Source organism: Neolamprologus multifasciatus, chromosome 1, assembly GCF_963576455.1.
Source record: "Neolamprologus multifasciatus chromosome 1, fNeoMul1.2, whole genome shotgun sequence".
Taxonomy (NCBI): Eukaryota; Metazoa; Chordata; class Actinopteri; order Cichliformes; family Cichlidae; genus Neolamprologus; species Neolamprologus multifasciatus.
The window spans coordinates 34,417,202-34,442,588 of NC_140439.1; the positions used below are offsets into that span (position 1 = coordinate 34,417,202).

A 25,387-nucleotide genomic window follows, 5' to 3' on the forward strand; every position below is an offset into this window, starting at 1 on the left:
GAGGTGCAGTAATACTGACAGACAACAAGGCTGTCCAAGGCAAGGAAAAAAAGGAAACAAAAATCACAAAACAAAACAAAACAAAAAAGTGTAATAAAGCAGTGACTTTTATGCAGCTACTGATATAATGACTATAATGCTCAGCACACTAGAACTGGCATTAAAAGACGACGTGGGACTGAACAGTACAGAATTTTTTTTAATGTAATCGTGTATTAATGGCTTTGATTATGAGTCTACATGTATGTTATAGCAGTGTTCTAGTAAATGACTCTGTTTAATTTATTAGCACAGAATGGTATTTTGAAAGAAAGCAATAATGTTTTAATACATTTTTGGACCTTTTAAATAAAAGTTCAAAGAAAATCAAAGAAAATACAACAGATGCTATATACAGAACATCCTGTAGTCTCAGATTATGCATTACAGCTAGGGAGAGGTTTTCTACTACCAAGTGTAGCGGAAATCAGAAAGGGACACTATTTCTGTAGATGACATCTACATTGCCTGCCTATACAGTAGAACGCCTTACACTGATACATCCTTTTTCAGTTTTTAAGGTTTTCTACCCCTTTTTCTTGTCCGGAAAATGGCAGTAAGAGTCAGAGCCAGAAACAGAGTGAGACCATATGTCTTTGTGTCAGCTGAGCAGGGTGGGGACCCTGGTACCTGCTGTCAGTGTCACCTCTTTGACCACTAACTGACCGGTTGACTGGGAAGACTGGAAGGAGGCTGTCTGACTCACACTGGCATCCCTTGCAATGTCTGGGCAGCAACAGTAGGCAGCTGGCTTGGCTTTTGTGGTGGCACTTTGTATGTTTTGGGTGTGTTGAAATGTGCTGACAGAATCCACAAAACACCATCAGTCACAACATTAATAGCACTGACAGGTGAAAGTCACATTGCTGTAACAGCGTGAGGCATACACTGTCATTGCTGTAGCAACATTGTTAGTACAATGCTCTGATGGGAAACTTTAGAGTCTGACTTTCATCAGGAATGTTCCTTTAACACATATCTCCCACCTAACCACAATCTAGCATGTAATACTCTTCAGATCACATCACAATCAAATTGCTCATCCATGTAGACAGTGTTGGGGAGTAACAGAATACATGTTACGTATTTAAAATACAAAATATGAGTAACTGTATTCCGTTACAGTTACCGTTTAAAAAGGTGGTATTTAGAATACAGTTACTTTGTTGAAATAAATGGATTACACGGCGGTACTTCCCTGTTTCATATTGTGGCGGGTCAGGACTGTTTGGGTTTTGTTTGACAGCTACGTTCTGTTGTTCCAGGCGGCAGCGTTACGGTTGCCATGGTTACAGGGTGACGCTCTCTCTCTGCATGTTTCCTGGGTGAGAGAGGCCTTTTTGTTGTTGTTGTGCTAAGCTAATAGGCAGAATGCTACAGGTATAGCTCTAAAGAATGTAGCATCATAGGCAGTGTAGTCCGTGCTGCAGGGAGAATGGACTGCCATACACGTTATGTGTCTGTGAGCGAGGGAGGGAGAAAAAGGAAAAGTACGAGCTGGAAGCATGTAAATATAATAATAACCACTGCAGCCAAGAAGAGTGCCTGACGAGCCCAGTTGTAAGTAAGCTATTAAGACTCGACTGTACACCGTGTTCGTGTTTTCCTCCAGAAACAATAAGTTCTGTTGGAGCAGCCTTTCAACGCCTCTCTCTGTCTCTCGCTGGCAAAGTTGACCCAGACAACAAAGTAAAGCTAGTTTTCGGCTACGAGCCGACACAGAACCCACCGTATTAGCCAGAGGTCCTTTACTAAGGTTCGGAGCCGCGGACCTTCAGTAACAGTAATAAATCACAGCAATAGTACATTCATGTAGTTGTAAACAGCATGATAATATATTAAGTAATCCAAAGTATTCAGAATACGTTACTCTCATTGAGTAACGTAACGGAATACGTTACAGAATACATTTTGGACATGTATTCTGTAATGGAATACATTTTAAAAGTAACCTTCCCAACACTGCATGTAGATACAGTAGAACAAACTCAATCTAGATGGGTGCAACCCTGAAACCACAGGATACACCACAAATCCAATGTGCATTCCTCAGTGGGTTACAACTATTTGTTGGTATGAAGGAGACCTACATTATGCAAGTGTATTTAGAATTAGCTGACTTGTTTCAAAGAGAAAGACGTTTGCTGATTGATTAAAAACAATAAAGTACAAGATGAAAACAATTTAAGCTTTGTACAGGACAAATAAAGTATGACAACACTATTGCACGAGCATTACTTTGTGCAAGTGGGATGTCTTTCTATTTGTCGTCACTTTAACATTGAACATTGAACAAAACCATTACAAAGACCTATGATCAGCATACTCCCCACAACTAATCAATTTTCAAATGTTTCTTTCGCCACAGAGTCAGGGGATGTGGCCTGTGGCCTTGACAGCTGCTACTTGAGGTCAGACACTCATTAATGCTCAGTGAAGAGTTTATATGAATGCTGTGCTCAGTGCCTATGTACCACCAAGGATCTTTCACAACAGTCTTACAATTCTGTGTTTATTTGCAGTGACGCTATATACAGTCTATGTGACAACATATTATAGAAGACTATTTATAGTTTTGCAAAAAAAACTCAAAATAAACATCAGAGACAGGTACTGCTAATAATTATTTTTTCATTGAATTGTTTAAATTGTACTGCATACCCATTTATTCAATTATTATCTGTACTTTTTGGAGCATACTAAAGGAAGCCAGTATGACCCCTTAGACCAGCGATCCCCAACCTTTTTTGCGCCACGGACCGGTTTATGCCCGACGATATTTTCACGGACCGGCCTTTAAGGTGTCACGGATAAATACAACAAAATAAAACCAGTACCAGTACGGAAAAAAAAGAAAATGTATTCATAACACACGTGAAAAGACCCAGGAAAACCGAGTAAACGATAAAAACGATAACAAAATAACGCTGAAAACCGATAAAAACCCTGAAAACTATACATTTCACACCTGAGCCTCAACTCTCGCAGCCCGGTACCAAACGACTCACGGACCGGTACCGGTCCGAGGCCCGGGGCTTGGGGGTTGGGGACCGCTGCCTTAGATCTCTATAAAATCTCTCACTTTTAAAGAAAAACATAGCCCATGTTGTGTGACTTTAGACATTAAAAAACACCATAATTTAAAAAAGAATCTCTTAAGTACAAGAATGTCAATAACAGTCACTGTAAAACATCTGTTATTTTTGAAACGACTGTTCGTCTAAGTTAATATTATGATTACAAAAATCAATCTGTAAAGCAATTTTATCAATGCTTAAGCTATTTAGAACTAAGCCTACACTATATGTCAACTCTGCCATTCATATTTTTTACTTTACTCAACTGGAAATGAGGCATGGTATTAAATGCTTACAGAAGCAGCACCACTGCCTAGGAAGTGCTCCCTCCCTGATCGTGTGCAGATTTCCTCTGACATTCAGGAGGCTGTTTTCTCATTTTGTTGTTTGGTTTGTGTTGCTACAATTCGTTTGATAGGTGTGGTACAAAATTAACCAGTTCTCTTTAGTAATAACCTATTGTGTTAAAGAATTTGGTAGGATTAAAGAGGGAAGGTCCAAAGTGAAATAGATGCAGTCAGTATGTGTGTCTGTAAAGATGGAGAATGAAGCAAAGAGAGTGTTGGAAGCCCCCTACGGTTTCTTTCAATATGGTAAACTAAATGCCTGGAGCTGCTGCAGAGGTAGAGACAGAGCTGTGGTGGAGACTGCAGGAAGGAACACAAAAACTGCTGTTTGGAGATGAACCGTTGATACACACTAGTTTTACTCAGTAGGTTTCATCCCATCTCCTCTTTGCCAGTGTACATATCACTCGTTTTCTCCATCATTATCGCCCCTCCCTTGTCTCACTAAATGGGCTGTTTCCCCTCAAGGTGACAATAACAGGACAACAAAAATCTCTCTTTTACACTTTCAGCTCGCTTTTCTTTACTTTACCTTTCCCACATCACCACAAATCCAACTCTTTTATTTGATTTCCTTCTATGCTAATCCCTCCTTTAATGTTTTACGAATCCTTTTCCTCATTTCTAAACTTTTCTTCCTTCATCTCTTCAACCATTTTCCCAGGAGAGGCATCTGCTGACTGTGTGCTTAAAATGGCTGGGAAGCCACTCTAAAGGAGCAACCAGCCACACACACAATGTAGGATCAGGCATAATTATAGCTGGCAGAGTATTTGCACAGCAAACAATGATGAACTGATAGAAATCAATAGAGTCGTGTAGATAAAAATACAAAATGTGTGTTGGCCTCTGTTAAAATAAGACATTATGTAGACTGCATATTACTACAGTTCCTTGAAAGCACACAGTTGCAAACATTTGGGCACCCATGGGCAAAGTCTATATTTACTTAATCTGGAAAGTGAAAAGGATCAAGTACAACCCCTGAAGTGAATGCATATTAAATATCAAGGTTTTCTTCATATGTTAATGCACTGTTCCTTTGTACTAGATTATTTTTTTAAACAAATGCTATCTATTAATACCCTCCCTCAGGTTTATTTGGTAGCCAGGTTTTTACTCTAATATAGGAATTTCCATCTAGTCTTGCTTTTAGATTGCTTTAAGTTCTACGATACTTTTAGGCCATCTTGCTCACTCACTCAATTATATTCAAGACAGAGCACATGTTGTGTCTCCAAGTATTCAAACCCTACATTAGGCAAGATGTTAAACATATTTAAATATGCATTTCCTGATTGTTGCTAAACAGCTTAATTACTTAATCCGTCTGCAGTACTTTTGCCCAAAGTGATTAGATTAGTGGGCGACCGTGGCTCAGGGGGTTGGGAAGCGTATCTGTAACCGGAAGGTCGCCAGTTCGATCCCTGGGCTCTCTGTCCTGGTCGTTGTGTCCTTGGGCAAGACACTTCACCTACTGGTGTTGGCCAGAGGCGATATGGCAGCCTCACTTCTGTCAGTCTGCCCCAGGGCAGCTGTGGCTACAACTGTAGCTTGCCTCCACCAGTGTGTGAGAGTGAATGAATAGTGGCATTGTAAAGCGCTTTGGGTGCCTTGAAAAGCGCTATATAAATCCAATCCATTATTATTATTATTATTATAGAAAATGTTGTCAAGATGTTGCTATGTATACTTCATATGTTGATGTATCTGATGAGGTTGATCAGATTTCCTTCTGATTACTTTTCTTCATTTGCACATTATTGTTGTGCAGTAAAACAATGCAATCATAGCCAGGTATTGCTTTCCTGTTTTGCTGTCCTTTCACATCTTGTTTTGACTTCAGCAGCTCCCCTTAACTACCATCTTATTTTGACATGGCATAATTCCGAATTTCAAGTATCTTTTTATAGTCTTCCAATGCAATGTTGGCTTTGTAGGCATCAGATACCCTTGAGATACAGTTACTTCGTGTTCCAGCTGTGACATACTGCCATAGAAGTGCACGGCAACTCTAAACAACGCTTGTGATTCCATGGAGTTTGCCATAGACTTTCAGAAGGATCACAGAAACAGCTCCTCTGTGCTATGACAAAACCTATCTACCCAATCCATTTTTGAGCAGAGTAAGACAGCAGGAAGTCAGTAACATAAGTTTCATAGAGCATCCAGTCGATTTTCGAAATAAAACACCCTGGGGAGGTCCTGGTGGTAATAAGCAAAAAGCAGAAAAAAGGTTTGCTACACAAGACTTGTTGTGGTTGGTGGTTGTGGTTGGGTTTCATAGAGATGTCCGAGTTGCTTACTGGTGATACCAGGAGAGTTCTGATGTTAGTTAAATCAGCAGCCTTTTATACAATTTTGGAATATTAATTATATTGATGTTTCAGGAAAGACTCATTTTACAATCTGCTTACTGTAGGGATTGTATTTGTTTCTTTCGCCTTTAAAACTCAACAAAAAATGTAATTTCTCAGTGTTAATTAAACGTTCACTTATATGTATGAAAGCTTAAAGATATACTCGTTTTCCTGTCACTCCACTAAACCACTGCCACTCAAAGGAAGAATCCTTTGCCTGTCTCTTTTTTGACAGTGATTACTGTCTCTCAAGCAAATAGCAACACAGAAAACAACATGTGTTCACTTCATCCATCAGTGCAGATAAGTCCTTCTCACGCTACCTTCCCTCCTCTTTCTTCAACACTCCTTCTTTCACTTCCTCCTTCAATCCTTTTTTCCCCCCCCTTGTGGCTGACAGGCAAACAAAAGACGTCCATGTCCGCAGGGAATGCGCATCAGTGTGTATCTGCATGTGTGTCTTTTGTGTGCGCATGTGTTTGTGGGGGTGGACACGCAAATAAGCCTGTAATATTTCTATTTTGGACTGGGAATGAAAGTGGAAGCTTGTTCTCTGGTGGCAGAGGAAGGAAGAAAAAGGAGTGAGGCCTCATGCCAAATGGTAGGATGCAACTGAAAAGAATAATTCAAGATGGTACGTAGGTGGTGTTGTGTGTTCATATGAGTGCAAAAACATGTCTGTGCACATATAATAATTTCTGCATGGGTACATTTAATTGGATGGGACAGCATGTTTATGTGCATATCTTTTACTTCGATCTTGTATGGCTCCATAAACACAGTGACATGCAGTCCTTGTGTCTTTCTAAGCAAGAGAGCCTCCTGCAGAGAGCCACGTGGGTAATGCATTCCTGAAATAGACTACCATTGTACGGGTAAACACTGTTCTACTTTGCAGCGGAGTGATTGGTGAGGTGAACTTCACTCAGCGTTGCTCATATGTAAAAACACTTCAAATAATCTTCTTAAAAGCAACCTCTTTGGGTTATTACCTTAAGTAGTGTTACACAGATATTCAAGATGTCACGGGGGTTAGAGTGAATTTTTGTTTCACTCTAGATGACAATTAAGGGATTATCTAACAGTTACATTTTTAACTAATTAACTAATTGGTTGATTGAGTAATATTTTCCAGTTAAATGGTATCAGAAATATAAATCACTTTAAAACTACTATTTTTTTAATGTTATGCACTCAACAAAGTTAATGCTTATTTTCTCTAGTTTAATAAATTACTTTTGATTTTCTTTAAATTTCACTTGAGGTCATATACAATATTTGCAAATGTTTTGAGGGCACCTCATAAATATTTTTTTTTAAATCAATCATGCAGTATCATCATGGCGGGATCGGATCTGCCCCCCAATTCATTTTGGAACAATTATTTTTTTAATGACATCAAAATTGTACTCATGAAAGACCAGCTGCAAGAACAAATTGAAAGAAAAGTGTCTAAATCCACAGAAGAAAGGTGGTAGGCTATCCGGCATGTGCTGGCTGGGCAATAAAATCTTAAAATTGCAATAATTATATATAAAAAACAAAAAAATTAGTTTAACATTTTTAGGAAGTAAATTAGCGCCTTTAATCATCCCACTTTTTTATGTGTTATCAGTGAGCAGCAGTCACTGATAACACACAAAAGATTATCTATCAAAACAAGGGATCAGCAGCATTATATTGGATTAGCATTAACCCAGAATTATATCCAGTTAAATGTGAGCACCATAGTAGCCTAGGACATTTTAACCTCCTAGGACCTGGCGTCCACATATGTGGACATCACATTTTGGGTTATTTAGACTAAAATACTCAATTTTGCTCTACATGGGCCTGATATCCACTTACAAGGACATTATACTGCTTCTGTTCTATCAAACTTTTAAACAAATATCCTCATATGTGGCTCTTATTTTTCTGAAAAACAAAAATAAGGTTAAAAAAAATCTGGTAATTCTTTGTTTTTACATTCATCGGGCACCAATATGCCCAAATATCAAAGAGAAATTAAAAATGCATGTCGTGAAAGAGTTCGGGTCTTAGGAGGTTAAGTACCATAAGTGCTTAACACTTACCAATAGCAATCACTAAAGAAAATTCACCCAGTAAAGCTGCAGAATATTGTCGCATAATAAAACTGAAACATATATTTTTATTCCAGGATGTTAGCTAGGATTGACCTTTCTAACCCGCCCCAAGGACTCTAACTAGGAGTTCTCCAGTGATGCTTGGTTGAGTCCTGTTTACTCTTGAGCTGCACACTAGCAGCCGCTAGCAACTCCTTCGCATGTGCTACCACAGCCTGGTTATGCTCGGTGTGTTTTCGCCTTAAGTGGAAAACAAGTTTGTTGTTTCCACCTGTAGTGGGAACATCTTTCTTGCATACTTTGCAAAGTATTGTGCTTTGTTGGAGGTTGTTGAAGTAACTCGCTTTTTAGGTACCAAGTCGTCATTGAAGACTTCTTGCAGCTCTTGATCTTAGACTTGCCTGTGCTAGTCTCATTGCTTGCACTTAGGGATGTAAATGCATGGCAAAATATTGCTATATGACATTTTTATATCCGGTATTATCATGGGCAACATGATATAGCACAATTATACAATGAGAAACCTCGTAACCAACCCTTTAAAGTACCCTAAGAAGCCTGTGCATAAATTTACTTTGGAGAGTTGGTGCCATTGTAAAGGACAGTGTGTAAAAATATACATATTACTGCATTAATGCAAGTATTGTGTCATACCATCTTCACTGTATTATCACATTTCCTGAAAAGACACGGTTCAAACATTCTGTAAAGGTTGTTGTATATCTGTCACTTTTTAAATGTGTCTCTAAAAGGCTGTTCCATACATCTTTAAGTAATCATCTAAGTTGTTGTTATGGCTAAATGTTTTGTCAGATCTCCACGTCTGAATAGTAAGTGTCTTTGTCTGCTTGCATTTACATTTTCAGTGTGAAATGAGAGTGAGGAAAAAGATAATAAGATACCAAACAAGATATGCTGCAGTTTAGAGTGTACTAAAACACACAACAGGCAAAACTGTTTTTTGTTGAGCTACTCACTATACTAACAGTAAAAGTCATTTACATAGAAATGACAACAATCCTTTTCATCCACATGAGATTCAATTTATCTCTATTTTGGGAGTGGAATAAAATTCAAATTTAGAAAAGAGGACAGTCAAGCAAAGAAGTGAGGAAAACAAATGTAACAAACATTTGTTGTAACAAAGAATGAAGAGTTTAACAAGGATCAAATCAAACTAATAAATTTGAATGACTTCAAACGCATCAAAATGTGGACAGGTGCGTACCTTTGAGTCTCTTGAGCCTGACTTGGCTAGGTAGATGGTACTTCTTTGACAGCTTGTATCCAAACATGCAGGAAGGAGATGGTCCTGGTAGCCATCGCCATCTGCCAGAAACATACACAAAACGTTAAATCGCAAAGCAACACATTCTGATTGAACACAGGGTTATTGTGATGCTTTACTTTCTAAAGCTGTGCTATTTTCATATTTTTATTCCATTACAATGTCTCACTTTTTTTCTCATGTAGAAGATGGATCACAGGAGCACTTGCTTGTTTTTCACAAGCAAACCCAAATCTAAGCAGCACTCGTCTCTTTGATGCCTTTTAACAATGTCAGTAGAGTTGAGTATCATTTTCTCAACTGATTTTCATTGCTATTAATTATTCTAATCATAATGCCATGCGGGGTTCTGATGTACAAACAAGGACAGAGCCTCCAAAATCTAAACAACAGCTTTTCAAAGCACAAAACACTTGAGTGCACCAGGTATGGCTTTGCCACACAAACTAAGTTAAAATAGCCCAAAAAAACCCTCATTAAACCATGCTGACTGAATTTTAAATGTTTCAACACATATACATCAGCAAGGATAGACAAAAAGTGCTAATTGTGTTCTTCTCAGTGTTTCTTACTTCTCCAGGTCATGAAACAGAAAGACCATAGATGATAAGGATAGGTAGAGCAGACAGACTGCTTGAATTCCTATAAGCCATTAAACTACAATATTTTGCATATATTCTAGCAACTGGTGTATATCCAGTATAGTTCCAACATGGAAAAGTACATAAACAAAACCTCTCCCCTGTCAACACTGCTGAATCTTGAATCAGGAATTTTCTTTAAATGTATTTTAGTTCTTGGGGAGGGGGAGGGGGGGCACTAATGGAACTTCTTATAATGTTTTTGTTGCTTTTGTTATAAGTCGTCTGTCATTTGTTGAGTAACATGAGACTTACAGAAAAGTCTGTTAGCAACAAATACTGAGAGGATTTCATTGACTGATGACATCGTGGCCATTATCAGCTGTGCTTTTAAATTTGATTCTTCATCAGTTCTCTCATTGATTCTTGATCAATTTACTATGTGAAAAAAAGTAGGCCAAAGCAGCTTTTTGAAGACAGCATAGAAGATGACTAGCAAAAAGCCTCCACATGACTCAGGTGTGACATGACTCGAATAAGTTTGATTTCATTGCTGCTCAATGCGGCATCTGTCAGGGGAAATAGTAAGCTTGTATGTATTGAATTTTGATGGATTGGAAAATATCCTGTCCTCAAATTCTAATGTGAGTGAATTTGAGTTTGTAAAAAAAATGACACAGAATTGTGTTATTGTCCAGTTCCTTACAAATATTGAAGTAAAGTCACATTCCTTTGACTTGCACGAGTTTAGGACCTTTTCTCCTACTGCGGATATTTTGACTTGCCAAAGCACAGGGATCACAGGAGCGCTCAATAAAAATAATGAGCACTGAATTCCAATTGAGTATTAAATCTTCAGAGCCTTGCAATGATACAGGCATGCTTGCTGAATTATTAAGATGAGATTTAGTAAATTAAGTGAAGCCATCATCACCTTTGCTACTTACACCTGTGTTCTTCTTGTTGTAACAAGAAATCTTCCATAACTAAACAAATTACTTTGGCTTAAAAGCACACATCAAAACACTAGAAAGACACAAATAACAAATAAATATCAAGTAAATGGTTTGTTGCACAGCTTCTAACATTTTGCTTGGCCAGTTCATAAAAACACACCACTTGCTCTGTGTTCATGGGTTGGCATGTATTGACACCAGACATAAAGTGGTGAAACTGCTTCCAGGCTTCTCATCGCATGGTTTATCTGAATTTGTTTCAACAGGACAGAGCAACACTCCCAGACAGATGCTGTGCCATGTGGAAGGAGAAAACTGAATGACATTGATGATGAATGACAGTACAAAGCAGGGGAGGAGAAGAAGCTGAACATGTCTGTCAGGGGCAACTGAGCGAGTGGCAGAGAGGGGGGGAAAGTGAGTCAGATAATTAGATGCACTACAAAACAGAACAAGTCTAAAGGTCATTAAAGCCAAGTTTTCTTTAAATAATGCACAAAATATCAAAACATTTCCTGCTGTGATGCAAACACACACTCAATTTTATTTATATAGCGCCAAACCACAACAGCAGTTGTATCAAAGTGCTTTAAATTGTGAATAGTAAAGGTAGATGTATTTATTTCTTATAATTTTTAATACTGGTGGCTGATAAAATTTCAACAAAATAAACATTAAAAAAGTTGGGTTTTTTTTACACTTTTAAAATATAGCTTATTTCCAGATTTTATAGACTTAAAATTGGCTTCTGAGTTGGCAATGATACATTTCTTTTCTTTTCTTATTTAAACTTTAATATTCATGAAATATTACAGTTTCAGACTACCAGAGGCTCAAGTATCATCATCCTTTGCAGCCTTGGTGAGAATGTTTGCTTATGTTTACTTCTCCCATCGCAGCCAACACTCAGGACCTTCTGTTGACGTAAGACCGTGGTACCATGTGACAGAGAGATACAGGAAATTATTCTTTAATGTATAATCCCAGTTCCATGCGGTCTCTGGAGAAGATGTGGAGTTGGAGAAGTGAAGGCATTTGAAAGACGGGCAGGTCCTATCACAAAGAATGAATTGTAGGAGCCAGTATTTTGGGAACGTGACCGCTATTTGTTAATAAATGTCGGTATATGCTTTACTGCATCCCCCCAATGTTGTAGAACACAATTCCAGCAACTCTAGCTCAACCAACCAGAAGCTGCAAATATTGACATAAAAATAATACATATATGTATTATTAGGTGGAAAGCAAAAACATGGTTTTAGGTGTGGGCAATGCTTCTGATTTATGTCATCACTGTGGGTGTAATGGAAACAAAGTGAAATGCAGAAAATGAACGCATTTCGACATTTCTGCAGTGTGGGATGTCGAGAGGCTGTAGGGAAAGAAACAGGAAAAAAAAAAGACTGTGAGAGAAAATGAGTGCAAATTTAGTCCTACAGAGGATGTCACTCGCCACTCTGCCTCTGATGCTTACTGTCAGCTCTGCTATACACACAAACACACCCCAACATTAGCTCCCTCTGTCCCACCTGCCCTCTCCTCATTGAATACCTTCTTTCATCTATCTACCCATCTGTCTCTTTTATTTATGTTATGCTCTCCTTCACCCGTCCCCTCTTGCCCTCCTCCTCTTCTAGCTCACATGATATTCCTTCCTCAGTCTTAAAAGTTTCTTTTCCTCAGTCTGTCTTTCCTCTTTATTCAACCTCATTCTCTCCCTCACTCTTCCCTACCTCCCTCCCTCCCGCTTTTCATCTCTCGCTACCACTGATGATGCATGTTGTGATGTAGATTGGATGAGAGAGTCGCAGAGGGAGGAAACTGCAGGTATGGATTGAAATGGAGAAGGCAGTGAGGAGAGGGGAAGTCTGGAAAGGGTTGGTCAGAGAAGGAGGCGAAACAGAGCTAAATAGCTAGAGAGAAAGAGAGAAAGGAGAGGATATACAAAGACTGATGGTATCCACTGTGACCTGATAGGATTCATAGCACACACACAAAACAGCAGCAATAACTATGCAAATCATAATATGCATCTGCACAATAATTCAACAAGAGTCCTTGAGTCATTGTCCTGTGTGTATGTTTGGCAAGTATCTGCATGCTATGCTGTATATGCTAGGAGTCTATAGGGAAATGGCCCTAGGCTTCCTTGCTTTATGACCTCAACAAATGTTTGGGCTCAATCACTAGTCATAAAGCACAGGTGTCGAACTCCAGGCCTCAAGGGCCGGTGTCCTGCAGGTTTTAGATGTGTCCTTGATCAAACACAGCTGATTAAAATGTCTAAATGACCTCCCCAACATGTCTTGAAGCTCTCCAGATGCCTGGTAATGAACTAATCATTTGATTCAGGTGTGTTGACCCAGGGTAATATCTAAAACCTGCAGGACACCGGCCCTTGAGGCCTGGAGTTCGACACCCCTGTCATAAAGAATACCGAATTCAATTCCCTCATTAGGTTAGAAAGGTAGACGAAGCAGAGTATATTAGATTAGGTATTGGGTGACTGGATAACAGCTTGTGACTAACAAGTTATCAGTCAATGAGAAGCGGTGTCAGTTTCACTGTGATTCCCCTGCATTCACGATGGATGGCTTCAAAATCTAAGACACCGATAGCATAAGTGCCCAGCTTGAGGCATCGGGATTTCAGTCTTTGATCATGACACTGTAAGCACATGCACGCATCGTGATAAAACAGGGCCATATAAGATGAAAATTATATCTGACAGGTCTATAGAGATCTCCCAAACAAGATAAATGTAAACTGTGACTTATCTTTTCTTATTATTGTGTGATTCACTTTGACTGAGGGATAATCACGCTGTAAGCTTTGAAGCTATTGTTTTGATATTTTAGTTGCTTTAGGGAACTGATGCCAAATGTTGCCAACTGGCATCTTGACTGGCTAATCCCATATGGAAAAGAAATAGTAAAAACATATATGATTTACTCATGAAAGTGGCCACTTTCTCATTACTTTCATATATTTTTTTTAGTAAGTATACAAAACATACAAGTTTCATTATATAATTTTTCAAGGGAGCTTATATGTGTTTTCACTCTTGTATGCTTTTCATACAAGTTTCATACAAGACAGATAAAAACTTTATAAGATTTATATACATCTTTTCCATATGGGATACCAGTTCCTGTCTGCTATTTACCCATGAATCTATATACAATCATCATTAAACCCATTGAAAATAGTAAGGGAGAAAACAAAACCTGTCCTACCTGTGTTTGTTTTATTATTATTTTTAATAAATCAGCACTGCTACTTTTTACCTCATGACTCATTTACTAAGTCTGTGTTATGTCTATTACTGTGGATATAAGGGGGAAAAACTAACTAAACTCCTATACAGAAAGCACATACACAACACTAAGAACATGTGCAACACAATCTAAAATTAAGTCAAAAATTAAGTGCTAATTAGTGTGTAGATTGTTGTGGGTGAGTTCTTCTAATTGAGAGTGCCACTTGCAGCAGACACTGGAATAAGAAAGAGCAACTCTTGGGCTTCTACCTTCAATGAAGGACACTTTGTGAGATATACTTTGTAATTTGCATCAAATTGCATATTAAAATGTGCAAATGAATATCTGAACTTGGAAACCGTAAGCCCAGGAGAATAAATCTTTTGCATTTGCATTGGAATATCTCTAAATGCAAGGGATGTCACTAAATGGTGCTTGATTAGGAGATTTTATTTTTCCAATTGCCACATTTTCACTTCATTAACATGGTCTGGAGGGACGTCTTTCACATAAACATAGATGCATAATGTTAAGTAACATTGCTTATACAACCCACTCTGATCCTGACTAGCTCAGCAGCACTTCGCTACCTCTGTTTTACAGGTATATCCACTTCTCCTGGAGTCTGAGACAAAAGGAAAGTGATGGAGAATGTGAGACTGAAAAAGCAAAGCGAGTGCGATCGCAGAGTAGACTGGCTGAAAACAAGACTGCCAGTAAAAGAAAGAAAAAACACACAGACATTAAAAAAAAGGGGGGGGGGGGGGGGGGGACTGTGAAAGGTATGCAGTGGTTGAAGAGAGAATGAGGCGGAAAAGAGGGAGCAGGCCAGAGGTTGGATGTAGCACAATATAATAAGATGAGTGGAGAAGAAAATGCCTGGGGGGGAGAGCGGAGAGGAATAGGCTGTTAACATACTGACTTACCTGCACGCACGCACACACACTTTGTTGAGCACACGCATGCACACACAGCATGATGACAGCTTTTCCAATTTTAAATATCACTTCCAAACACATTCCCCTCTCGCTGTCTGAAATATCTCCTATCCTAGTGAGCCGCTGGTCGCTGAGCCGCCTCCCTACGTCCTACCTGCGCTGACGCGAGCTGACACACTCGGTTGTGGGACTTCGTTGTGCTTTACCTAATGATGAATTATGCATTGGCCGCTGTCACTTTGAAAAATGCAATTACCTCAGTGATAAGGCAGATGGGCCTGTTTTGTCTGGCATATGCTGTGCATCTATTAAGAGTGTACTGCTGGAAAACCAACTGCAAGCACACAAACATGGACGTGTGAAAAGATTCCCGTACGCTTTCATGAACAATCGCATACACATGCACATAAACAAGTGCACGCACGCTTCAAGTTTAGCCCATGTATGCTGTCTGCGTATGCTGCTCAGACACTTGGATTCAAATTTTTCGCTCCTGTTTGATATTTACAAGTGTGCATCATTTTGCCCATGTGAGTTGAGTGGTCGAAGGCAGTAGAGCAGGGCGATATGACCAAAGATATTTATCACGATATACATTTGAAAATTTGCGATAACGATATAACTGACGATATAATTGACACTAGACAAAATACTGTACAACTCCACAACTTAAACAAGCAGCTGTTTTTTGTATGTGCATTAAAGTTACATAAAAATGTAACAGTGCAAATTCCTTGCTGACAGTTTAACCAAAAGGCATTTCCAGTGGAAACTGGTCGACATATCCTCAGCATAACCATGTATAATATCCACAAAACTTAAAAAGAGGTTATACACACACAATACCGTAATATTATGTTGAAGCACAGTACGTATCACTCCGCGAGGTGATACGTACTGTCGGAGCCGTAATGCTCCGACAATCCATCAAGCGGTGTGGCTTCGTAGCTTAGCAACGTCGTACTGAAACATCTGACAGATTTTCGAGCGCCGTGTACATAAAATCGTTTCGAGGTCAGTAAACACAACCAGAATTCATACATAAGGCACACGGGATTATAAGGGGCACTGTCGATTTTCAGAAAAATCAAAGGATTGATTTTAAGTGTGCCGTAATTTCCAAACAACACGGTAATAACGACGGCCCGCTAGCATGCTCTACCAAAAATAGTGCTTTGTTGTGTATCTGACGGACGAAAGCTAAACCAGTTCCACCACTGAAGTTGCAGCATTTTAACAAACCAGTTCTGGTTCATCCGTTTCATTTAACGATCCGCTTTCGCTCTTCTCATTCTGCGTCGCCGCCATGTGCGTATGTAAACATAGGCAGTGCGCATGCGCGTTTTACCCATATTCTATCGCGATATTTCATTTTCCTATCGTTGCCCAAAATTACACCGGTATTACCGTGAACGGTATGATATAGCCCAGCCCTAGAAGGCAGTGCCTTTTCTGATGGGACAAAGATGTATTATTTGGTTCCAGTTTCTTTCACTTTTAAATTACTGACACACGTATTTTCACAAGACTATTACTTAACCTTAAATCTCTGCCTACACCCAGAGGTGATGGTGTAGGCCAGTAAGGTTCGAGTCAATAAAGCGAAGATTTGTGACTTTTGAAAGTAAAAAAAAGGTGTTCTGGTCAGAAGCCAAACTCTAAAGCAAGGGAAAGAACCTTAAGCACAAAGCTGAGTTTTGCTAGAGTGAGCTGAAGAAAATAAACTTTAAATCAAATTAAAAAGCCAAAATTGGGGCATTTCTAAAGAAATCTCAGACTCATTTTTGGATGCATGTACTATAGATAAGGCAAAATGACTTGAATGTGCAAAGAGGGAAATTATGATCCATTTAATTTTTTTCCTTATGCACTTTCAGTCTCAGTGAACACTTAACTGAACCCATCTTTGGTGACGAGACACTAGAATAATTTGCCATTTGAGAAAGGTTACCACATGACAAAGATGCAGTAAAGCACGTATCCACCAGTAACAGAACTTTCCAGCCACCAAACACAGTGCAGTAATGATAAGAATCAATTGTCTTTTCATTTTCTTTTTATTACTGTTGCTATTATTATGATAAAATATTTAATATTTTTAATAAAAAAAAGAAATTTTAAGAAACAGAAAAGGACAGAAACATGTAGAGAACAGACAGGACAGCAGACACAGATGTAAATCTATGGGGGAAAATCTGGTGGAAGACAGAAAACCAGAGGTAGAAGGGTAGAGTGAGAATTGACATTGTGATGTGTGATGGAAATAATTCCCACTCCAAATCACAGAGGGATGCAGTGCTGCTCTATTTCATTCTCTCCTCTCTCCTATTGCTTTTATTATCCTCCCTGCCATCTTTCCTCCTCCCTCTGCAGATCATCTACCTTGGCTCTTTTTCTATATTTCACCCTTTTTTCCACCTCACTTCAAACCACCTTTGAAATGTGCCATTTGCCCTCACTCTTTCCTTTTCCACTTTCTCATGCATTTAAGTTTTTAAGGTAAATTCACAAGGTGCTCATTAATTAACCTAAGCGGAAGCTGGTCAGAGAAACAAACGCTGCATAATAAGATTGACAAAGTGAGACTGGATGACAGAAACAGACTGGATCAGGTACGTAGGAGGACAATTTCAGCAGGTAGATAAAGAAAAACCATTGGAGCACACACAAAAATGGGACTTACATGACTTTGGCAATTTGTATAAATAACAAAGATGAAGTAGAAGAGGATTTATGTCAATACTGTCATCACTCAACCTGCATCCATTTGTAGAATTTACAGGTAAGAACTATGTTTTCTTCAAGCTGAAATAAATCAATTTTGGACATTTGGCACTAAAATATAATACGTCTTCTTTCAGGTTTGTGGTTACTTTTTGTCAAATACAATCTCCTCTGAATTATACTGTGTTCACTCTCAGTGGCACAGAGCATCTCTCTTTGTATCAGTGTCTTTTGCATCTCAGAGCCCAGAGACAAAACCATAGGTTATAATGAGGAATGCCTTTTGAGCTAACATCACCTTATACAGCGTGACTGATGGAACCTGAACTAAATGTAACAATTTATTCAGTTATTTCTTTTAAACACCATTGCTTCATATATTGTAAAACTAATCATAATCACTAAAGTAAAGTGAACAGAGCAAAGTGATGCTTATAAGAACACTCAACAAAATAACTAAACGGATTAAAAGACAGAAAAAGGGTGATAGCTGGTCTTCCACTAGTGTAATACCAATCTGTGACACCCAAAGCTGTTTAGATGAAGAACAGACGGCGAAGTAAGAAAACAAGAGCAGAAAATGAGTAAGCCGTAGATAGGAGATACGGAGTAGATCAAGAGAGATAAAGAAAGACACTGACAGCTGAAGAGGGGCTAAGTGAAGCAAGACAAACCAGGACAATTAAAAAAAATTCTGAAGGCATCTTTTTGCCTGGACTTGGCAGATTATAAGACGCATGACCCTTAAAGGCTTCTCTCCACCAGTTAAGAAGAACAAGATGTGGAAGTGTGCATTTCCAAACTGAAGGAGAAATGATGATTTTTTTTAAAAAAGGAAAAAAAATTATGTCAAGATAAGCTATTAAAAAAAATTCTGAGATAATAAATTCAACACGCGCGCAGATCCCCTCAACACAAAGACACCCACATGCAGCCACAGCATATAGGTCATTTTCCCTTTGGCTCATACAATATTGCCAATTTTGGCGCAGGGAGTTTGTTCGCTAAATATTTGATGGACACCCTTTTGCTGCAGTGAGATTAACACATTAATCTTGCCAATAAGGATGTGTTTATCAGTGTGAAGCCCTTCGTGCATGCGTTTGTGTTCATGTGCGTGAGTACCGCACAAGCCCAAAAGTTAATTAAAAATGCATTGAACGTTACATGGCTAATAGCAGAACATAACTCAAACTAAGTGATAAGGTTACATAGATTATAAAAAAAAAAGATAAACAGAAAAACAAAACTAAAGCTAAAAGCCAAAGAGCCACAAACTAAGAGATACTACATGCGTGAGATTTTAAATCTACTCTTTAGCATACTTGTAATTTAATTTTCATACAAATATCTATAGCGCTATCCTGCCAACTTACTTAATATTCACTGCCTGGCTCACTAAAGAGGGTGCATTTGATTGTTTTGAATAAATACAGCAGAAGAAGTGTGTTGTCAGCATGAAGCAGCAGACATAAAATCCAAGGAAGAAGAGACCTTACATGAATGAGCACACTGCATCGTTTGCCCCGAAGACATCAAGTGGCCCCCATCTTGCAGCTCCTCAATTACGAGGGATGCGTTTGATTTCTTCCTCTCTTATGCATAATCTAACTCGCCTTTCTCAAAGACCACTACAGCAAGAAAGAATGTGATGATGGATGCGTAGTGATCTCTGAGAAGTGCAGTTCGAAAACATTACAGCGGCATGATTGGGAAAAAACACGAAGATGAAAAAGTCTGAACTGAAGCCAGAGTATGCTACGGGGATAGCATCTAACAATACAAGATGATTCTGATCAACATGATCTAATATAAAAGGGGAAAAAAGATTTAGTAGAGATGGTTCAGCATCTTCTCAGGATGCCTCCTGGGCATCTCCCTTTAGAGATTTTTTGGGTATGCCCAGTGGGGAGAGACCGCAGGCTAAACTCGCTGGAGAGATTATAATCCTCATCTGATCTGGGAATGCCTCAGGATCCCCCAGAAGGAGCTCGGGAAGTTGCTTGGGAGAACAATATCTGGACTACCATGCTTAGTCTGCTGCCACCATGACTTTGTGGAATCAGAAGGTCACGGATGGATGGAGAAAAACCAAACCTTACATATACATGAAAAAATAATATCTCTCTACTGCCTCTGACAAAACCCTCTTGAACTTTTGGTTCTGCAATGTATTTATTAGCTGGTCTCAGGTCGTGCAGGTTATTCTATCCAAAATATCAGTCAAGAATTCTTTTTTTTGGGCACTCCTGTTATGCATCTTACAATAAAGAAACACAACCTTCTCTTTAAACTCTTACACTGAAATGAATTCACTGTTTTTGAACCAGCATCCTGGTCATTTTTTTACTTTAATGGTTTACAATTTGCAGTAAAAATATGCAAGTTCAGCTTTGGAATTTCTTGCAGAGGTTAAACCAGCAACATCTTCAACTGTGGCGTCAATTTTACATAAGCCACAAACCACTCTCGTCTTACAGTTCTTATATGCTTATCCTTTTCATTGCTAATGAAACTATCACAACTAATTATTGTTAGTGTGAGCAGTAAACTGGTCAGTTAGCCAATTTTCTGAAAACATTCTGCAACCATAGTAGTTTCATGGTAATTTAAGTTATTTTAACAAGTATAATAATGAGAATAATAATAACAAGAAGAAGAATCATAAAAAAAATGAACTACATGGCATCTGTCAAAAACAAAGTGACTTAGAGATGTAAGCAACAGAAAGAGAGAAAGAAAATAATTATTGCATTATATAAAGTAGTATAATCTCATATAAAAGTAGTAGTTGTGGTTGCTCGTTTTCTTTTTGTTTTGCCTTGTTTATTTGTCTCTTTTAATTCTATGTTGTTGTACTTTTTTTTAACATGTTCAAAATAAAGATTCAATCAATCAATCAATCAATCAATCAATCAAAAGTAAGCTCAATCCTGAAATACTCACTTGTAAAGTTAAAATAAAAATCAGTCCAGAGGCTTTTTTCACAATGGAGTCCAGAGGATCAGTCTACCATGGTTTCAGTTCAAGAAATTATTAGCAGAGTTGTGTAGGAGGATCTCCTGCTGCTTGCAGGTTCAAAATAGATTGGCACATTGGAGTGAGTGAGTTAGTGCTATTGGAGTCAAATCAAAATCAATTTGAGATTCATCCAAACAAAACTCCATGCTTCAAGAGAATCTGACATTGAGACAGAGTATATAATGATCCAAGGACCGAAACACTTCACAAGTGTTAAATTACAGTTACTGGTGTTCAAATAATCCCACACTAATGTTAAGACTAAACAATATTTAAGATGTTCAGTTCGATCAGATGTTTCTATATTAGTTTTGTAGTATTGCTTTCAAATGAGCCAGCTTGATAACTTTGACTCTTCTCTATTTGAGCAATCATTCACACACTGTAATACCCGGACTACAGAGCGCACCTGATTAAAAGCCGCATGCTCTAATTTTAGAAAGAAAATCAATTTTGTACTTGTACAGGCCGCACCGGATTTTAAGCCGTATGCTTTTCACTTGTAATATGAGATATTTACACAGAAATATTACACGTGAGGATTTTTTACATTTAATTTAATCTGTAAGGTAACATAAACGTTATGGTAACATACAAAAATACATACTGCAAATGCTTTTTTTCCCCTCAAACAGCGCCTGTAACACGGCTACCTTTAAATATACGTACGTATCGGTAACACACAAATTACGTTGCTTATGGTTTTTTTACGGAACAGTGCACAAACAACATAAAACGTCTCTTAACAACCGGTAAAAATATATACTGTATATATAGTACTTATCAATTTTATTGGTCTACTGTTAGCAGGCAAAATGTTTTTGGCCGCATGAAAAAAAAATGCATTACGTCAGTATAAGCCGCAGTGTTCACAGTGTGGGAAAAAAGTAGCGGCTTATGACCCGAAAACTACGGTGCTTTCCCTTTCATTTTACTTTACATCATCAGACTGTTAAATGAAACGGTTACTTACTTTTAAAAACAAGCACAAGAAGGCACCAAAAGACAATGCTGCCCTAACTGAGGTGACAGCACTGTCAAGATGACCAGCCAACTTTGTGGCATGCAGGCTGCAGCCTGGAGATTAGCGAGCCAGCAGAGATTTGCAGCGGATAAATGTAAAGCTCATCTGAACAATGAATAGCGCTGGCCAAGATTGTTTGAAGGGATAAGATGTCCACAAAAATCTGGCTATGGGATTATGAGTGTGTATAATAGAGTTTTATATTGTAGTGTGTGCCTGCCACTGTGCATGGATGAGATTAGCTTGCCAGTTAAGGAATGAGCATATCTGGGCTGTAAGTATTTGGAAACAGACAGTGAAACTGTCAAACCTCAAAACACAACATAGTCCTGTTTGATAGCCTTTGAAGCATCGATGCAGAAAGAGCTTTCAGGACTTCAGGAGGAAAGGAATGGATGTAACAGACACACACCAGGATAAATTTCAGTACAATCCAGCCTCGTCCACACAGTGACTAAATGTTGGGAATTTTTATGCACCTTGACTGCACATATTGTCATTACACATTGTCTTCTTCGATTTTTGTTTTGCTCCATTTTGGCTCTGTTCATATGGCCCTGCTACCGAAAGTACATCCCAGTGCTAGGTTTCAAACCGATAACTGTCTCACATTTACACAAAAACACAGCAAACAAGCAAATTGAAAAATCTTTATAATTCTTACCAAAGTCCACAAAGGAAGACTGCCCAATAAGTGTGGTTTCGTCTGGCTTTGACATGGCGTCAGTCTTGGTGAAGTTCCCGTCCTGATAGATGACAAATGGACAGAAAAGACATAAAGAACAACTCAAATGTTTAGTCAGAGATCCGGCAATAAAAGACAAGTCCAGTTTACCTGTCGCGTGTACCATAAAAAGCTGTAATGTTTCTGGAAAGTAAAAAGCTTGCTCTTGTTCATGCACTCAGTAAAATTCCAAAATATATGCCTAACACTTATCAAGCAAAAACTTTGTTTTAATCTTATTAGAAATTTTTGATTTAAACAAAACAAAAACAAGATAAAAACATGATTGGTTTATAAATTCTTGAATTACAGGCCAAAATATGCTTCGTGGAATAACTGAAAATTTTAAATAGTCAGCATTCACAACCAGTGTTTTTGTAAGATATTATTATTATTATTATTATTATTATTATTATTATTATTATTATGTATTTATTTTTAAATCATTGCATTTAGCAGAAAAGAAGACAAACCACATTCATGATGAGTTCAACTAATATACAGTAAAGCAACCGGCAATTGTATCAATTCTGGATTATTTAATATTTATGTATTACATTTTAATTTTAAATACTACAGCAAAATGCCACTTTTTATATTAATATTTCATCTGTTGAAGCTAAGGTCCCAAAAGAGAGTAATTGTTCATTTTAATATGACACTGCACCTCATTGCATTTTGCATTGCTGGTTTGTGGATTTAGAGAAAACAGTGGCTGTGAGAGTTCTGAAATTTATCAAACCTATTGGGTAAGTGGTGCCCTTTACATAGGGCAAGGAAAAAAGGCAAGGGTTTAAGTATATCAGTGGGGGGGAAAAGATTTGTATGTGTGGGTGCCTTTGCCTAAGAACGCATGTGGGTCTGTGCAGTGAAAAACTGTTGCCTGCTGATAACAGCATTACTGATTTATGAGAAAGTGACAGAGTAAGAAAGATAGGAAGAGAAGGTGAGGGAGGTACAACAGTTGAGTCATAGAACACAATCTATATATTATTATATATATATATATATATAAGTATATAATGTGTGGGTGTGTATATGTGTGGTCAAATATTGTTCTATGCACAAGCCAATAATTGTTGAAATGAATAAACTATGACATGAGGGGTGTGTTATACATGTATAAATTATTGTGCTTTACTAAAGCTGAGCGATAATAGACTCAATAACAATGAGAGGACAAAGGAATCAGACAAATGACAAACCACAAATCATCACGAATCAAAATATAAATTTCACTTAATGGTGCTGGGCATGAGATGTAGCAAAACAAGTGGGTAAACTATCAAGACAAAGCTACGGTGAAGGAAACCAAAGGTTAATGCAACACTATTACTGCAAGTTATTAACTCCAAAAAGGCATTTAAATAAAACTGTGTAACAACACTTGCAGCACGTTTTCCACCTACATTGCAATCCAGTACACTCTGTACGATACTGATTTCTATGTAGACGGAAATTCCACACCACCACAAGATTGCTTGAATATTTCACGCAGACGGAAGCGCTGGTTTGGACAAAATCTTTTCCAAAGAAAACTCACGGCTGTGAAATATTTAAGGCTTTCTAATTAGAACGCACAGACGGACATAAAATTACTGTATTCTTTTCTACTGTCAGCTGTTTGCAGAATGGTCATAAAATAGCATTAACTGATTAAATTCCAGTTCCAAGCATATTTGGCAAGAACACTAGCAGTGCCTATTCAAAATTTACTGTGGTGCAAAGTGAAAGTGATGTAATTGAACTTCCAGGGTGTAATCTGAAAATCCCAGCTGTATTGAAAATGGCCCAGGAATGCAGGAGAAGATTACCTTAAAGTTGATTTTGAGCGAATATACATTATTTTTTCCTCCTAAAGTTTTCGGCTGTTTTGGTTAAACCCAATATATGCAAATGGAAAACAAATCTGATTTTTTTTTTTAAGTGGAATCTACTGCCAAGAGAGCAGAGATCAAGTTGGCCAGTTCAAAAATAACAAGAAAGATATCAATGGGAAAGATGAAAAATAATCAGATCCTCAAAATGATTATTGCCCAAAGCCTCCTGGAAAAGCCAAGACAAAGATCCCAGTGTACAATCTCCTGGTCTGTTTTAACAGTCGGAATTCTACATCAGCAGCTGCAGACAACACAAGCAGCCAGAAAGCTGCACTCCAGGGAAAAGCATCCGTCTACTGACAGCATCATCGCTGCCAGGCTCATCCCAAGGTTTGTTAGTTTTCTGGCGTAGTCTGACTGCCCCTCCATCCATTTTCAGGCAGCTTAGGCCCTGAATAACATTGCCATAGGTATCGTGGACCAGACAGCTGCTGCAAAGCAAGCCTCCATAAGCCCGGTGAATTCACCACATCTGAAAATTTATATCATGATATTTGTGCCCTGGTAACAGCAAAGGTAATGGATCCAGCTAGGAGTATAATGGGGGACTCGAAAATTGCTCTACGTGTAAAAGTAGATAGGTTTGGGAAAGAGGAAAGTCATGACTCAGACTCAGTGAGTTCTTTATTTATTTTTTTTATTGGACTATAAAACACCTTCCTTCTGTTATACTCAAGTGTCCCAGAAAGCCATGACATTGTGACAGTGTGCCAGTATGAACAATAGGTCCCTGAAAGTGAGGCAGTTAGATGAAACTAATTAATCATTAACTTCCTAATTTTCTCCTGACACATGTAAGAAGACTTTTTGTGAGAAGACAACCTATTTAATTGTGGTGATACAGTTCAGTTTGTGCAGGTCCTAGAGAGACAGAGTAGGCAGTGCTAAAAAAGTATTTTTTCCTTCCTGAGAGAGGGCATTTCTGAAATGCCAAAGACTGTTTTTTATCTCGGGGAATTGTCATGGGTTTAATGCTTCCAGAAAAGTATGATAGAAAGTACCTACTTGATCAACTTAATGGCAGCTTCATAGCCATGGTCCCCCACTCCACCCTGAGACATTAAGATTAGGAGACTAATGA

General features: G+C 38.3%; 1 protein-coding gene across 1 annotated transcript in view; it reads right to left on the minus strand.

Moving 5' to 3' along the window:
- itfg1 (integrin alpha FG-GAP repeat containing 1) overlaps positions 1-25,387 on the minus strand; it is a 178,287-nt gene that overhangs the window by 102,874 nt on the left and 50,026 nt on the right. Inside the window, exons 8-9 of the mRNA XM_085155842.1 lie at positions 22,367-22,448; positions 9,139-9,239 (exon numbers count right to left, since the gene is read on the minus strand). Coding sequence (XP_085011968.1) covers positions 9,139-9,239; positions 22,367-22,448 — 183 coding nt within the window. The remainder of the gene's footprint in view (positions 1-9,138; positions 9,240-22,366; positions 22,449-25,387) is intronic.